Source organism: Cynocephalus volans, chromosome 3 (genome assembly GCF_027409185.1).
Source record: "Cynocephalus volans isolate mCynVol1 chromosome 3, mCynVol1.pri, whole genome shotgun sequence".
Taxonomy (NCBI): domain Eukaryota; kingdom Metazoa; phylum Chordata; class Mammalia; order Dermoptera; family Cynocephalidae; genus Cynocephalus; species Cynocephalus volans.
Window position 1 is genome coordinate 52,308,799 of NC_084462.1, and position 17,809 is coordinate 52,326,607.

The 17,809-nt window shown below is 36.5% G+C and overlaps 1 protein-coding gene across 6 annotated transcripts in view; it reads left to right on the forward strand.

Annotated features, from left to right (window-relative positions):
• The window catches only part of AKAP13 (A-kinase anchoring protein 13), a 337,825-nt gene that overhangs the window by 166,854 nt on the left and 153,162 nt on the right, over positions 1–17,809 (forward strand). For all 6 annotated transcript variants that reach the window (XM_063091725.1, XM_063091728.1, XM_063091729.1 and 3 more), the window contains exon 6: positions 17,078–17,273. In XM_063091725.1, the coding sequence (XP_062947795.1) occupies positions 17,078–17,273 (196 nt within the window). The remainder of the gene's footprint in view (positions 1–17,077; positions 17,274–17,809) is intronic.

A 17,809-nucleotide genomic window follows, 5' to 3' on the forward strand; every position in this document is an offset into this window, starting at 1 on the left:
TAAAGTTATATAGCCAGTGCACTTGATCTTAATATTAATTGTTAAACTATTTAGCCATTTGAAAACTCTTGTTTTTGCACATAACATTAACAGTTTTCACAATCACTAATTGTAGTATTTTACTTTTATAATAAATGTATATTTTATGCTTTAACTGGCCAGTAGAATTTATGGCTAAAAAGCATATAAAGAAATGTGCACTCTAAATTATGCAGAGAATGCTTAAAGAATACTCCTTACTTTAATAGTATTTCTTGCATTGGTGATGCTGCTTCACTGATTCAACTTCACTGATATGACAGTAACGGCTGCAATCACTTGATCCTAGATCACGTAAATGTTCATTCAGTAGGCATTCAACTCTTTGGCCTTAGAAGTAGCAAAGCTGAACTTGGATGCATCCGTATCGTTGACATCTGTGTGCCTCGGTTCCATCATCTATAAAATGGGAAAAAATAATATGAACTTCATAGATCTGTTAGGATTAAATGAGAACATGTATATAAAGTTTTTAGAAACTTAGCGTGTCCCTTTATTTGGAGAGATAGGAAAGAAGATTCATTGGAAATATTTCAGCTTTGTACGAATATGGCGTTTCTTTTCATCACCATCCAGTTTCTCAATTATTGTTTCCTGATCAACCTCACTCCACAATTGTAACACTATATCTTGAAACAGTAGGGAAATTAAGCCCCATTCCCTCTCAGAGTTTGGGGTGGATAAGTAGTGTTTGGTGGGTGATGTAGAGGTAGTTGCCTGACAGTTACCACACAAGCAAAGTCCTTGTGCTTTTTTTTTTTTTTGAAGTCTAGTAGTGTCCCTTGGTATCCATGGGGGGTTGGTTCCAGCTCTTCCCACGGATACCTGTTTTTGATCGATGGTTGGTTGAATCCACAGATATGGAGGGCTGACTGAATTCAGAAACTATTTTCTATTTTGTTAATTAGAATTACACCAGCTCTAGGGCCGGCTCGTGGCTCACTTGGGGAGAGTGTGATGCTGATAACACCAAGGCCATGCGTTTGGATCCCTGTATGGGGATGGCTGGTTAGCTCACTTGTGAGAGCGTGGTGCTGACAAGACCAAGGCCATGTGTTTGGATCCCTGTATGGGGGTGGCCGGTTAGCTCACTTGTGAGAGCGTGGTGCTGACAACACCAAGTCAAAGGTTAAGATCCCTTTACCGGTCATCTTAAAAAAAAAAAAAAAAAAAAAAAAAAAAATTACACCAACTCTATAGTGTACCACATATCACAATTTATTGAGTATTTTGGGAGGCCATGCTCTCGATAAACACTCTGCATTTATGTTCAATTGATCCTCGCAACAAACTTAGTATTCCCAATTTACAGATGAAGAAATTGAAGTACAGAGAAACTAAAGTAACTAGTTCAAGATCATAGAGGTGGTAATTTCAGAAAAGGAAGTCAAACCAAGTCTGTTTGACTGACCAGCTTATGTTCTAGTCATTACCTTGTAAAACTTTTCTTCTTTCAGTTATTTACAAGCACAAAATTAAGGACAAAGTACTGCTATACAGTAGTTGCTCAAATGATGTGCCTTCTTTCTTTTCTTTTCCTTTGTACTTCCCTTGTGCTAGTTGTTGAGGGGAGAGTGTCGGTTCTATGCCCCCTCCATCCCAGAAAAAGGAAGGAAAGGCAAGGAAAACTAAGAGTATCGTTGCTGACATTTCTAGTGAATCTCTGTGTACATGAATGCATGTCTGATCATAACTAGCCTAGCAATGAGCCCCCTACAGATAACTAAGATGGAAGCTTCCAGTTCTGTTTGAGGTGTATCAGCTTTTCCCCCATCACCCTCCCCTGACCTAGCATTTAGCCTCTCCAGCTCCATTTCATTGGAGTTGTGGTTGATTTTGTAGAACCCGTTAACATTTGGCACTGTTATGGTGATGTGGTTTCGTGGAAGATATTGCAGTAGTCCTCAAATAAGGAACTAGGTACTGCAGTTCCTTGTTAGAAGTAGACTCAAAGCAAAACATGCCTTATGGGAGGCCTCACCCTGGCTTCCTTTCTCTGCTGTTAAAGCTATAGGATGAAGTTGGAACCAAAATAGAATGGGCTTGCAATATTCGGGGTGCTTGGGCAACCATGTGTGAGTATCAGCTTCCAAAATGATGCATTGTTAATCTTCACTGTTTATTCTCTGTTTCTCTGGCTTTTTGCTATAACTCAGCAAGAAGCATCTTTGAACTTCCTCTGCATTGCTAGTCTTGTTAGGACTGGAAGAATATTTTTCTGTACAGTTAATTTGACTGCATTTTACATGTATGTTAGCATTAAGCCTGACTTTTTTCTTGAGTTGCAACATGCTAGGCAAGGTAAGAAGGCAGAGGTTGGTTGTTGGTTGTTGCATAGCAGCTAGAATGCTGGAAATTCGTTGAAGTACACCCTGGGCATACCACATACACAAACCTTGGGGTTTGGGGCCAGCAGTGGATATTAGGTTTGGATGCTGTAACTCCATCTCTGAGGAGTGGCCTCTAATTTGTGTTATTTTACAGTTGAAAAACTTGCTATTATAGATCCTAAAAAATTTATGATATACACTTGATATACTTGATTAGCCTTTGATAAGTATTATATCAGATTTCCAGTTTATATAATTTGAATGTGGTTTGAAACTGTTATAAAAGTTTTGTTATGGATAATGGAAAGAGGCACATAAGTTTTAGGATTAGGTCTGGGTACAAATTCTGGCCTTTTCACTGACTAGCTGTTTGTTCTTGGGCAAATTATCCCTAAGTCTCAGTTGCCTCACCTGCAAAATGGAAATACACTATACCTGCCTCACAATTGTTGTGAAGTAGATAATATTGTCTGGTACCATACTAAGTATTGTTAGCTTTCTTCCTTTGTTTTTTTCTTTTTTGCCTTCCTCCTCCTAATGTTTTCACACCCCTCTAAGAATAAAATTCTAGTTCTTAACAGGATTTACAAAGTTCTGTGAGATCTGAACCCTGTACGACTCTCAGTTCTCATTTCATAATATTTTCCTCATCCCCATTGCTTTCTCTTCACAGCCACACTGGCCAGCTCATTGCCACCTCAAAATCTTTGCATTTGCTGTGCCCTTTGTTTGATATTTTCTCTCCCAGTAATTTCACATACTGACTCTTTGATATCATTCAGGTTAGTTGTCATGTCACCTCCTCAGAGAGCTTTCCCTACCACCCATCTGAAGAAGCCACTATTTTCATCCCAGGACACTTTCTACCATAAGCACCCTGTTTTGTTTTTTTTTAAAAGCACTGTATCTGTAATTATACTCCTCTATAATATGAGTGTAAGCTCTATTTTAGTAGGAACCGTGGCTGTCATTTCTTCATCAATATATTTCTAGCATTTAGGAACATAGTAGACACTGCATGAATATTGCTGAATGTTTGAATGATTAAATATATACCCTAGATCCTTCATTTTCTGGACATGTGGTATTTTGAAGTATTTTCAAATGTGAATTTAAGAACAATAGAGAGAAGACCAGGTTCCAGGTAGAATGCATTTTTAATACAATGACATGCCATCTGTAGTGTTATCTTTTCAACAGGCTTTTGGAGACATTTTATCAATAATAGAAAAATACCTGTATAAACATTTGAAAATGAGTATTCATATAGAGCCGTAATAACACATTTTCAGATACTGAGAAATAGTATTTTTGTCATTACTTCCTGTATAACCCAGTCCCCTCTTTTTTATGAGATTTGAGTTTGCATTTTAGACTTTACACAGAGTAAGTCAAAATTCTCTACTCTTATGCTGTAAAAATCTTCTGGGATCTTTGTATATGCACTTCCTTTTAGAGAATATGTGCTTTTGGAAATAGTTTTGTTGCTTAAGATATGAATGTTCAGTAGAATACATTTTAGTGCCATTTTGAAATGTAATCTAAATAAATATTTTGGTTTTAGGTTTTCTTTCAGCTCATTAATCCACGTAAATTATTACACTAAATTGTTTTGAATAAATAGATTGCTTGGATTGAATTTAAAACTTTATATTTTAGCCCTCATTTAGTCCATAGCTCTGTGAAACCTTTGTTGGTTTACCTAAACTCTATCTATGTATAGAACATTGGCCTTATAACTTGAAAGATTAAATATGATGTTTAGGATGAAAGTGCTCTGAAAAACTGAATACTGCTCGACAGTTCCATTGTTTTTATTATGTACTGTGATTTCTTTCCAGTGTTTCACATTTGATTCAGGGAAGTTATGTCAGTAAATTACAGAAGCTCTTTGTGACAAGACCATTAAAGTTGATATTTGGATGCTCTCGATTTTATTTTAATAATAAAAAAGATCAGTTGGGACTGAACTTTTAAAATACTCTTGAGTATTATTTAGTTAGTTTTCAGCTATGCCCAGGCCTATGTGAAAGTATATCTTAGGGAGAAAATGAAACCTTGTCCAGTGGATCTAGAGCTGGTATCACATACCATATTTCTATTTATTCTGTTCTTTTTCTCTTTCCTGCCAGTAGCCTGTCTCCTGAGGATCTGTAGACATTAGATTTCATTTTTGTGGTGATTCATTTTTAGAATTTTTACTTCTGTGATGAACTGGAAAGTAAAAAAAATCTAATTCCTCATAAATAGTTTGAGAAGTTCCCCTCTGACCCACCTAATCTACTTATTGTACATTGCTGTTATTAGGGAGAGCAGATCAATGATTACATGTTCCTGCAAAAGCTACAAAGTAGAGGAGCAAGACATGAAAAGAGTCATGCTTAGTTGGTGAAAAAGACATTGTGTCTTTATTGTGACCTATTTTATTTGTCTAACTTTCTAGATAAGATTAGTCCATTCCAATTATAAGTTAAGAAAAGTGCTGAATCAGGTCAGTGCACTATGACAAACACACGAGGTCCTTAGAAGCTTATTGAACTTAAGTGTGTGTTATTTTCTTGAATTTTAATGATAGTCACCTAATACATAGTCGAGTGAACTTCATGCCTGAAAGTAGGGGTCCTGCCCAGACTGATGAGCAAAAACTTCTTTTTCTTTTCCCAAACTGGAAAAGCTAGTTTGAGTGATGACTTCATTATGATTAAAGTTCTCAGTTTCTATATGTAGAACAAATTGCTTATCCATAGAATTGTGGAATCTTCACAGTTGGAAGCTTGTTAATCAGCTGATTTTTAATGTTCACCATTACACTGGACTTACAGATTCATATTTAGCTCTTAGTCTTTCTGTCATATTAAGTTTTAGATGCTTTTCAGTAGTAAAACTGGAAGAAAGGGATGTGCATTCCTTTCTATCTTGATTAGGTTATTTAAATTGGTAAACATACAGGGTTGCTGTTTGATTTTGTTTTGTTTTTGCTCCATGAGAAAGCTAAAGAAACTCTTCACATTTTAGAGATGAGCTCTGTCCCTCCCTCCCCCACTTTTCCCCTCCTCTTTATGCTTGGATATTAGACTTTTCTTCCAGATCTGTTTTCTGTCATCAGTTTGAAATTACTTTATCCAGGTATATCATTCTTCCCAAGTTTCAGACTATTTTGTAAGCGTTTCTCTCTTTAAGCATTTCTTTCTTCAACCTAGAATTCGATTTTGGTCAACAGTGTTAATGTTCTCACTTTCTTTTTTTTTCTTTTTTTTTGCCTAAGAGTGTGAGCTTTATTTTTTATTTTTTTTCATTTAATAACTTATTTATCCAATATTTATTGATCACATTTATTGAGCAGCTACTTCATACAAAGCACTATGGAGGACTACAAACCTATTAAGATTTAAACAATAAAAATGCAAGGGAGAATCATTATTGACATCGTAGCTAATATTATCAAATAATACCTATTTGGTGCTTAATATTCTTGCCAATAGACCAAGGTGTTTACTCCTTGCAGAAATCCTAGGAGACAAATTATTTTATTGGCCCCATTTAACAGATGAGGACACAGAAATTCAAAGTGGTTAATTTAGGTCAGTGGTGGAACTGGAAATGGGAATAAGAGTCATAAAAAGGATAAAGCTTTGCACATGCACAATATCTGTCATCACAGTGGAAAGGAGAGAAACCACCCCAAGTCCAACAATCGTAAACTGGTAAATAATTCTACCTCTGCACAATTATACTTCAGTAAAGCTCTAGAGATATTAAATGAATAATGTAGATCTACTTATTGACCCAGAAATATGTTTACAATAGGCTAATTTTAAAAGTAGCTATTACAGTGACATTGTATTATAGCAGTATTTTTTTTAAAAAACTGTGTGTGTATGTATACATAGAAAAAAAATTGGGATGAAAGGCACTTTGAGGGCAAGAGTGCTTTTTCTGTTTTGCACGCCTCTGTATACTCCGCATCTAAAACAGTGTCCTGCAATGTTCTCACTTTCAAAGTAATTCTCAGGTGCATGTGTTTCTACTCTTATTAAGTAGCATCAAGCACTAGGTATGCAGGCGACATTAAGTAGTTAGTAAGCCAATGACTGTCATGGAATAGACAAAGAAACACAAGTTCTGACAGATCAACCTAGCTTGTATATAAATATAAATGCAGTAACATTTAAATAGAAACCTCTATGTAACCACTTCTAATTTGTAATCACCTAGATGACTTAAGTCATCCAGGGAGCGAGAGTGTTGAAAAGAGAAAGTGCATTACGGGGTGAGTAGAGATTGGTTAACCTGGGATTGTTTCTTCAGTGAGGATCTATTTGAAGTGTCTGGTGTTGGTTTGGGGATGAACTTAACATAACCGTGTTGGAGTCTTTGCTGAGACTTCTGTGTCATGTTTATTTCTCCTGTGTTCCTTTCAAGTAGCTCTCTGTGTATGACACCTCCCCTTTGTTGTCTCTGTCCTCTGACTTAGGTGAGCAAGAGGGAGGGTTATTTTTTTTAAGAATTAAGTTATACATAATAATGTTATTCATAATGGCACTACCACCATAAGGCAGGTTTATTTCATAATCAGATATTACCTCCCACATTGTATAGAGTTTAGCAGTTGCATCAATGTTCAGTTTTGTAGTCTATTTTCACTTTATCATATTCTTATCTATTTCTGTGGTCATTATAATTATTTTAAAGCCCCATAAAATATTTTTATCATGAGAATTTAAACTACTCAACTAATATTGAATGTTAATTTCTGATTTTTTTAAATATTAAAACTAATGCTGGTGTGAGCCTCATCTTTTACTTACTGATTTTTGCTTCTGTTAAATTATTTACTTAGGACAAATTCCAAGGAATTGTATAATTAGGTCAAACGATATAATACTTGCAACTCCAGTATTTATTGCAATCCTGCTAGCCTTAGCTCTGCTTTTCTTTTCTTTTTTCAATCAACTGGCCCCTGTAGGTTACTTTAATGTGGTGTTTTACAACCTTGGCTGCATATTAGAGTCACCTGGGGATTCCAATGACACATTGGAATTTCCTGGGGAGTGTTAAAAAACACTACCTGAGAGCCACCTCTAGATATTTTGAGTTAACTGGTATTAGGTGTGATCTGGACATCAGGATTTTTAAAAGCTCTCCAGGCAATTCCAAAGTGCAGTAAAGGTTAAGGCATTGCTTTAATGAGAAAATAGGCCTTAACATTGCATCTGAAAATTAATAACTGAGATATTATTCATTGAATCAGGTTAGTGACTTAAATCTGATTCAGTAAGAAGAACTAAGTAGCTTGATCACATCAATAACTATTTAGATGTTACTCTAGTATAACATTAGCTTAATTTTAATTTTTACTTATCCTGTGAATGTTGGCATATTAGATATTGATGCATATATAACTAACAATTATGGTAGTATATTGAAAATTACTTTTTCAAGATCTTGAAAGCAATGCAGTAAGGTGGGACTAGAAGATAGAATTTTGTATATTAGGGCCGGCCCTGTGGCTCACTCGGGAGAGTGCGGTGCTGGTAGCGCTGAGGCCACGGGTTTGGATCCTGTATAGGGATGGTCGGTGCGCTCACTGGCTGAGCGTGGTGTGGACCACACCGTGCTGAGGGCTGCGATCCCCATACCGGTCCAAAAAATATATATATTAAAAAAAAAAAAAAATTTTGTATATTAGAGGAGCATGATATTCCCAAAGTCATGGAACCACTGAGTGAGGGAGCCAGAGTAGCCCCTCAAGATAAGCAAGAGAAAAATGACCACCAGAAGGCACGATCCACAAACTGTACCCGTATCCATGATGCACACTAATCTACAAGTTGCACACTAATCTCCCAAAGTGTGCACTTTGAAAATATTTTATTTGTTTCATTGGTCCACTTTGGTGCAAAATAGGTAGCCAGAGGTATTTTTCTGTGGTGGTTTAGAATGTCAGCCCAAATCCTGGCTCCATCACTTACTAGCTGTTAGGCAAGGTATTAAATTTCTCACAACTTCAGTTTTTTCATCTGCAAAGTTGGGTAATAATATTCTTCACAGGATAGTTAGAATAAATGAAGTGATACATGTAACATGCATAGCTCAGTATTTGATACATTGTTAAACAATCACTATTAGCAATAAAAGAAAGTGGTTATGGTGTGTACCCCCTCTCCCCCTTGTTTGTGGAAGGAAATAGGAACTAATATATTTTCTTTGGTGGCTGGCTGGTAAGGGAATTGAACCCTTGACCTTGGTGTTATTTTTAAAAAATCTAATATTTAATGAGTACTTGCAATATATATATATTAAAGATATTTATATATCTCTATCCATATATCTTTAATCTTTAAAACAACTTTGTAAAAAAACCTGATATTATCCCCACTTTTTTTTTTAACAGATGAAAAAACTCTGGGTTATAGAAGCTAATTTGTTTCAGATCATTCCATGGTATAAGTGGGACTCTCCTCAGACTTCAACACCATGCTTTTTCCATCACACCACTCTGAGATTTAGCCTCTACAGAAACTCAGTTTGACATAAATAAATTTGTAGTGAATTGGTATGGCTAGTCTTTTTTCCTCCTTAGGAAAATGTAGGTGTCTGGCTGGTGCCAGTTTTGTTAACAATGTGGGCATGCCATTTTTCAGCCTGCCTGAGTTGATACTGTCCTTCATTTGAGTAGAATGTGCTCTTTTGATAACAGCTAGGCAATGAGAACTTGGGCTACGCAGTTTGTTCTACATTTTATCAGAGTCTCATCAGTGCTCATCATTCTGTTGAGTAATTCAGCAGATGGTGGACTTTGGAGAATGTGTTGAAAAATGTTCTACCTCGAGTGGACATTCTTTTGACTCATAAAGAAGTTTTTCCCTAAAAGGCCTCTTTGCTCCATGCTGCCTGCAAATGACCCTAAATACTTTTTCCTCTGGGTACCCTGTGAGGCATTCCCATGATGACCAGCCCTTTCCACTTAAAGCGATGCAGCACATATAATGGGGAGAGCACAGACTGGATTCAAATCCATTACTTATTATCTATGTGCTAAGTAAGGAGGATACTAATATTTATTGACTGCCTACCATGTGCCAGGCATTATATCATTTCTTTAGTGTCCTCTTTAATTGCCACAGAAGTTTTGTAAAGGGACTATTATCATCATCTTTTTATAGATCAGTATACATGCTCAAAGAGGTTAAATATCTAGCCCAAGTTCCCACTTCTTATAAGTGGTAAAGTTTGATTTTGAACCCAGGTTTAGCAAACTACTAATATATGTAGTACACTTTGAGCAAATGAGTTAAGTTAACATTTCTGAATCTCAATTTCCTCATCTCTGAAACAGGAATACTACTACTTTGAAGGATTGATATGAAGAGTGAATTAAATAGTGTACCTAAAAGCACCTGCCAGGGTGCTTGTGTCTTAGTAGATACTCAAATAATATTAGTTTCTTCCCTACCTTATGTAAATACTAATCATAGAAGAATGAAAGAATTGTCTCCTTGACCTTTTTTAAAATCAATGTTTTATATTTAACTTTTTATTTAGAAAAATTTTGAACTCATAGAAAAGATGCAAGAATAGTACAATGAACTTCTGTGTACCCTTCATCTAAATCCACCAGTTGTTAACATTTTGTTACATTTGCTTCGTCTATTTGTGTGTACATAAATATATATATATATGTAAATTTTACTGAACTCTTTGAGAGTAGGTTGCTGATATCATGATCCTTTGTTCCTAAATACATCAGCATATATTTCCAAAGAACGGGAGGTGGCAGTAACAACACTTAAGTCAAACCGTGACTATCTAATTAATGTTTGACCTTAGACTGTGTGTTTAGTTTTATCCTTGATAAAGGTATCCTCATAGCCCTGGCATCTAGCACAGTGCCTACCTTTTAATAGGTGTTCAGTAAATGTTTCATTGAATGATCTTTGAATATCACATTATGAAGCTAGACTATGAAAACAAGATTTTGGTTGGGAGTAATTGGTAAAGAGAAAGTGACTCACTTAATTCAAGAGAAAATAATAAATTGTACAAGAAAGGAACCATAGTACATTTCTTGGATCAGCTATGAACAGTATATCTAGATGCATAGTAGTGTAGATACTGAATATTGATCCAACCAAAATTGAGGAGAAAAGGACAAGCTGTTTGCATGGGTTTTTTTTTGGGGGGGGGGTGGAGGGGGACATGTGGTGAGCTAAATACTCATTATCTATGTTGGGAAGTCAATTTGTAATTTCTCATCAGTCTCAACTCCCAGATTCCTCTTCTGTTTGCATGTCTGGCTCCGCTTTGTGATTCTTTCATTTGGAGATGTGTAGTTTTTAGATAACATGGTCTAAAAATGGTAGGCCAAGATTTCATTTGTTACTCAGCCCCCCCCCCCCAAATAAATAGTGATAAAGAGAAATTCTTTGTAATTGTTATTTCTGAATTTTGTACTGATTGTAGATCCTAAACTTTCAGTAAGTTGCAACTTCAATAAACAATATCCTAGACCTAAGGAGCCTGTATTCTAGGGAGAGAGAAAAGACAGGTATATAAATAAACATTATATAGTCCAAACAAAGCCATAAGAGAGTAGTAGAATAAGGACCTTGTGTATTCAGAGGGGAGAAAAGATCCCATATCAGTAGGAAGAAGAGTAGAAAAAGAGATCAGAAAGCTAGACTGAAAGAGGGATGGACTTTGGATGGGCTAGCATCCCTCGCTGATGAGGTGTGTTTCAGGAATGGACATTTACTGTTTGGCTGCAGAATAGGGTATTAGAATACTAATTGTGGCTGGAAAAGAACATTGGCACCATAATGTGGAGAACGTTGATGGCCAGGCAGAAGAGCTGCTGGTGCCACATGGCAATGAAGGCACCATTGTAGAATGGAAAGAGACAGTTTTAGTCTGGTTCTGCTTATTAGCTTTGTGGCCTTGGTCATCAAGTTCTGTGGCTTTCTGCTTTATATATCCGTACAGTAGAGATAGGATGCTTCATAGAATGGTTAAGATTGAGAAGATGTAGGTGATATGGGTACACAAAGCATGAGTTTCACTCCCAATGCAAAAAGAACAACAAAAAAGTAGTTTTGTTTTGCATAGCAAAATATTTGAGCAGGAGAATGACATCACTGTTACTTTAAAAACAATTACTTGTAGATTTGGAGGATGGTGGAGATTCTAGGGCAGTTGGCCTGTAACAAGAGTGGCTGCAAGAGTCCAGGTAATTTAATGAAGGTCTGAACTAGAGTGGTGCATATGGGAATTGAAATAGGGGCTGACCAGGAGAAGCATTGCAAACATAAAGTCAACAGAATGTTCTGAACAAGGGAAATGCTATTTCTAGGGATAATGGTGGTTTCATTAATGGAAATAAGTTTGGAGTTGCTGCTGCTTTGGGGAATGTAAAATTGAGGTTTGAAATTTGAGAGTGCCCACTGAACATGCATTAAGTAAAGACATTCATTAAGTAGTTGGAAATGTGGGGCAGGAAGTCAGAGAGACTTTGAGGCAAGAGAGATTTTGCAGGTGAAATGGGGCTGTTGGGAAAGGACAGATGAAAGAAGAGAACTGAGTTCAGAGAGTTGATGTGTTCACATCTAAGATGTGAGACGAAGAGGAGGAGCCAACTGGATGAATAGGATGGGTTTTTGTGGATGGCAAGTGAGAATAAATGTCAAAAGAAGAGTCAGGTCAACAGTTTTAAATTCTGCAAAAGTCAAGGATGATGGGGACAAAGAAGGGCCATTGGATTTTGGGATTTATTTGTCACTGGAGTAGTGGGAGCCAGATTGCAAATCCTCGAAGTGTTGAAATGGTTGGAAAGGAAGTAGAGATGGTGAGTGCCTCCTGGAAGAGGAGGAGAGGCAGCAGACAGAAAGTGGTTCAATGGGTTTACAGCAGGGTTCCTCAACCCCAGCACTACTGACAGTTTGGGCCTGATGATTCTTTGTTGAAGGGAGCTGTCCTGTGTCCTGTCTCTGTCCCCACCCCCAAGTTGGGACAACCAAAGATGTCTCTAGACATCACCACATGTCCACTGAGGGCCAGATTCCTTGGGCAGGCAAGAACTTCTTGTCTGCAGGGTTGAATACGGCTGCTCTGTCTTCTGCTGGTATGGGGAAGGAACTAGTTCAGAAGCAGGAGGAAAACCAAGGGCAGCCAGGGGGTGATGATTGAAACAGGGATCTGAGGAAGGCAAGAGGAAGTGGAGCAAAATCACAGTCTAGGAGAGGTAGCCTGAAGTTAGAGAGGGTTGGGAGAAGCATTTTTTTCAGGAGGTGATTGTTGTAGTTACATTAGATTGTATTAGTTACGAGCTTCTCACTAAGAAAGGAGAAAAAGGTCACTGAGAATGAAGTAGGCAAGGTTAATGTTTGATGCTGAGGGAATTATAGAAGGTTTAACTCCTGTGGGGATGGATTAATACACAAGTGAGTAAAAGCATTACTGAGCAGCAATGAGGCCTGGCTGAATAGGGACTTTAAAAACATTATTGAAAACATCAGTTAAAATCTTGGGGACTATAAGCCAACCATCCTGACACTATTTTTTTTTGTGCATTTTACTGTTTAGACTTATCTTCATGTTTTGCCCTTTTTTATTTTGCTTATTTCACATAAATTATAGATTTCAATGTTATTGAACTGTTATTTCAGTTATTTTTAATGGCTACATAATAGTTTATAGATCTGTTCTTTTAATTTGCCAAATAATGCTTTAGTTACTGAATGGTTAGGTTGTTTTCAGTTTTTAAAACTATTATACCTAAAGTTGCAGTCAACATTCTCATGCATAGAGCTTTGTTAGATTTTATTAGATGACCCAATAAAGGTTTTAACACAGGAAATGTATTTGCTTAAATGTCACTTCTGTGAGGCTGTCTTTGACCCACCACATTTAAAATTGCAGCCTTCATCCCTGTTTTATATGTCTCTTTCGCACTTGCTGTCTTCTAGATATTTTACTTATTTATCTTGATTGCTTTCTTCTCCCTTGCTAAGTGTATAAACTTCAATAGGATAGGGATTTTGGTTCGCATCACCAGCGCCATGAACAGTGCCTGGCACCTAAATACTTGCTGAATGAATGAATGGTGGGGTTTAACCAGATCTGTAGGCAAAATGGGTTTGGAAGATTGTCAGTAGCAACAGATACACATGGAAGCCAGTGGAAGAATAATTGCAGTGACTGGTGTTTAGTATCTAGAGGGACTAGGAAACAACAAAAATCACAGGGACAGTGAATTGGGAGATTGAAGAATTAGCACCTGGAGATAATTGTGACAACAAAAGCACGTTCCTGTAGAAGGAGAAGGAGAAGGTAGAAATAGGTTGTGGTGAGAGAAGGGAATTCCCCAAGGTTTAGATATTAAAAACGGAACAATTTGAGAATTAATAGTGGCAAGATTAATGGAATACTCCATCTTGCTGGGAATGGACTGTATCATCTTTTAATTGCCCCTGCTTTGGCAAACAGTCCCCTCTAAGATTGTTATATTTAGTTCACATTGAGTGGTGGTATATAAATCAGGTTTTGTTTTTCAATTTTTTTTTGTTGAATTATGGCTATATGTGGTAATCTGAGTAAGCCAGTAATGTCTGTCAGAAATTAATTAAGCGTGTTAGTGGCAATGTCAACCCAAGCTTAAAAGCTGAATTTACAGAGTTGTCCTCCCTCATTTGGTGTCGCTGATTGACTTCTTGAGTCATTCACTGAAATTTTAAGTGACTGTTTTAAAGATGCTTTTCTATTTGAGGTCATTACTCAGAGTAGAGCAGCTTGGTAAATGCATAAAACATGTACCATAGCATATGCTAATCTTATTTTAACCTAATGTTGAGGAGCCACTTTTGAGTTTGTAAATTATGTAGTTTTTTGGAACAGCCTTTTAATTGTTACCCTCAGCCAGTGCATGATTTTCCATTATCTTGTAGGTTTTCCACTGCAACATATTTTCAACTTTAAATTTGCAATTATTCTGAGGTGAATTGTTGATAGACAGATACTATTTAGTAGGGAAAAACTCTGGAGAGTCAGTTGATGTTGTCTTTTTCTTTCTGTCAGTGGATAGTATGTCTATTATTTCTTAATTCTTTAGTTTCTTCAATTTTAAAACATAATAATGATCTCAAATGCAACTTTCTTTCTTTGTCTTAGAATCTTAGGGATGTGTTTCCAATGTACTGTTTGCTGAGGTGGGATAAAATCTACTGTTTGCTTAGGTGGGATATGGTGGATTCAAAGATATTAATGTCAGGAAAGGAAAAGGAAAAGCATTCCAGATAAGGAGGAAAGGGATGATGGAAAGCACAATCTGTTATTTTGCCTGGTCAGAGCTACTAGGCAAGTAGTCAGAATGGTGTTTGAGGATTGTTTTCAGTATGTTTAAAGCTTTCAGAGGAAACGGAATTTTCTGATAAAATCAGAAAACATGAGATTAGTGATTAAGAAGGGAAGATTTATTAGGCATTATTTTTAAATGACATAAAGAGCATCAGGAGGAGGAACAGGCAACATCAGTGTGTGACTTCTCCTTGCCAAATACTATAAACATAGTTCTTCATGTGCATTTTCTCTCATTCTCAAAACAGTGTTTGGATTGTAATATCTCTTCTTGTAGATTATGAAATTAAGGCCCAGGGTAGTTAAGAAATTTGTCTAACATCACATAGCGAGGAAGTAAAGTTCTGGGGTTTATAACCGGAAATCTCCATCCCTGTGCATTATATCATAAATCAAACTAACAAGAAAAGACGTGACACCAAGGACCAGGGCTTCAGAAATTTGTATTTATGTTGAATACAGAAGAAGCAGTTTAACACTTGAAATGCGTGCCAAGGTACAGTTACCCAGTAATCTTAGATTGTATGGTGTGCCATTGTGTATCTCATCCCTGTTTATCCTATGCCCTGAGGTACCTTCATCTGGAGGGAAAACACAGCATAGATTGTGTATTGTATTGCAGCAGACATTATGGGCATGGGTGTACCTTCAGAGGTGCTGTGGCATTTAGAGAAGAAACACACTTACCTTCTTCAAATCAGTTGACTTATAATAGTGGGATGTTTATTAAAGAGAGACCACGTAGAAAGAGATTGCATGTTTTGAGACTTGTCCTAGAAATGCTTTGTTGTATACCTGTACTCTTGTTGGTTTTTGTTACACTTCCCTCTGTGTAACGGAGACGAAAACAGAATTACTCCATTACTCAAAGCACTGTGTATGCATTGAGAGGCCCAGAAGGACTGAACTTCCGTAACTTCCCCATTAGGAGGAGAAAGCTGAATGTGACAGCCCCAATTCAAAGTTAGGTTCTCCCTTTTATTGTAAAGACAAGGAAGTTTCACAAGAAAATTCAGTTGATTTAATCATTACTAAGAACACAAAGACCTGGGCAGAATTATGGCTAAGTATAGTTTTAACAAATGGAAACTAGTAACATCAGTGAAATAAACAAAGTGACATTCCATAGTGCAGTTTGTAAAAGGTTAAGTCAATTCACCAACAAAAGCCTATTCTTAGCAAACACTGTCTTTTCCTACAGCAATTTCCTTAGTATTTTAACATAACAATGGAGCAGCTTTCTTAACATTTCAATCAGTAGGTTAACCTGCACCAAGGACATCAGTCCTTGAGCCAGCAACTTTGCTGTGTTATAATTCTTTATCTACAACAGACACTTTAGCCTGGGGAAAGTTTCCTGTCTTTTGCAAGCTTAACATTTCTATATGTAATTCTAAAAAGTTAGGTTATACCTGAAATTACAGGGCTTTGGAAGCTAGACTCTGTGAAATACATTTGTTTTATAAATGTTAGTATCTGATGTGAATTGAGCAAAATAAAACTATTTTAAATTTAAATTTTATTTTTACATTTAAAAAATTTTAACTTGAAGTTTTAGGAACCAAGTGCTTCATTCAAAATAGGATTTTATAAGTATATTGACAAGTATAGTGTAATATGGTATTGTAGTACTTTATGTAGTTGACTTCAAGAATTTTGAGGGTGTTTCCTCCATGTACTGTTACAAAAGTTGGAGTGCCCTTATATAGGTTGGAGTGGTTGGTTCTTCCCTTCCTAATAGAATTGACCTCAATTAGCATGTGGTATAACTTGTTTTAAGAGCAACTGTTTTTTTTTTTTTGTTTTTTGTTTTTTGTTTTTCTTCTTTTTGCTGCTGAGATGCCATTTATTGTTCTTTCAGTTTAGGTCATGTAAAATGCTCATTTCCAACTTTGCTGTTCAGATCCAGGCAATGCCTACCTTCTTGGTCTATTAGTTTCTTTTTAATAGGGGGATGTCCTCTTCCTATCCTCTTACGTTCTTCAACTGTAAGAGCAACTCTTAATAAGCCTTGCACCAATTGAAAACCAGGCTAAAACCATCTTCCTTATACTTCCCCATTATTTGATTGTTAGCATAACATTAACTATTTTAAGATCTCAGGCTTCTCTTTATCTTTATCAGAAGAACATCCTTAGGGAGGAATACTACAGTTTTCATTTAACCCATTTCGTGATTTCTTGTGAGGAGGCTGGAACAATTAGTTATATGCCCGAATCATTGGGAAGGTATACAAACCAAATTTTTGCTGCAGAGTCTTAAAGAGCAATCAGGTTAGAAATTTTACGTAAGACTTAGAAGGTTTAGTCTATGGCTGGGTGGCGGAATATATATATTAACCAGAGATTGCTTACTTGCAGGGAGAATGCTAGAGAACCAGACTCCTGGAGCAGTTTATCGTATGAAATATCTTATGGAGACTGTTCTGTGAGGCATCATCGAGAGTTGGACATCTATACATTAACCTCTGAGTCTGAATCATATCCTGAACCCCCATTTCCTGGAGACAGTTGCACTGGACATATTTTTAAACTTATGAACATTCAACAGCAACTGGTAAGGAAGAACATTTCCATTTTCAGATGCACGTGCATGTGTGTGTATCCCCACACTCCTCCAGTTAGTTAACCTTGATGAAGTTAGAACATAAAAATGCTTTCCCTAAAGATTGTGAAACCTGTAAAGCAGTAATAGATGTTAACCACTAGCAGATGCAGAACTAGCATTAGGGTTGTAGCAATAGGGGAACTGGGAGATTTTTTCATTGGTTTTTGCCAGGGTTTTGAAATAATGAAAGATAATCATACACACACATTAGATACAGAAATATGCAAAAACTAGAATTAAATTTTCCTGGCATAAAAGGAAATTTGTCTCTGTTTGTTTTAACTTCATTAAATTAAATGAGCATAACAGTTTCTGAGATTGTTGCCAAAAAACAAGAACCAAATTTACCCAGAAAGCCTTTTTACAACTATTTTACAGTGAGTGATGATAGTGTTACTATATTTAAATTGATAGTTGTATGGTAAAAGGATCACTAAAAAAAAAAAAAAAAAAAAATTATAATCCACTCAAGCCTTAAGATAAAG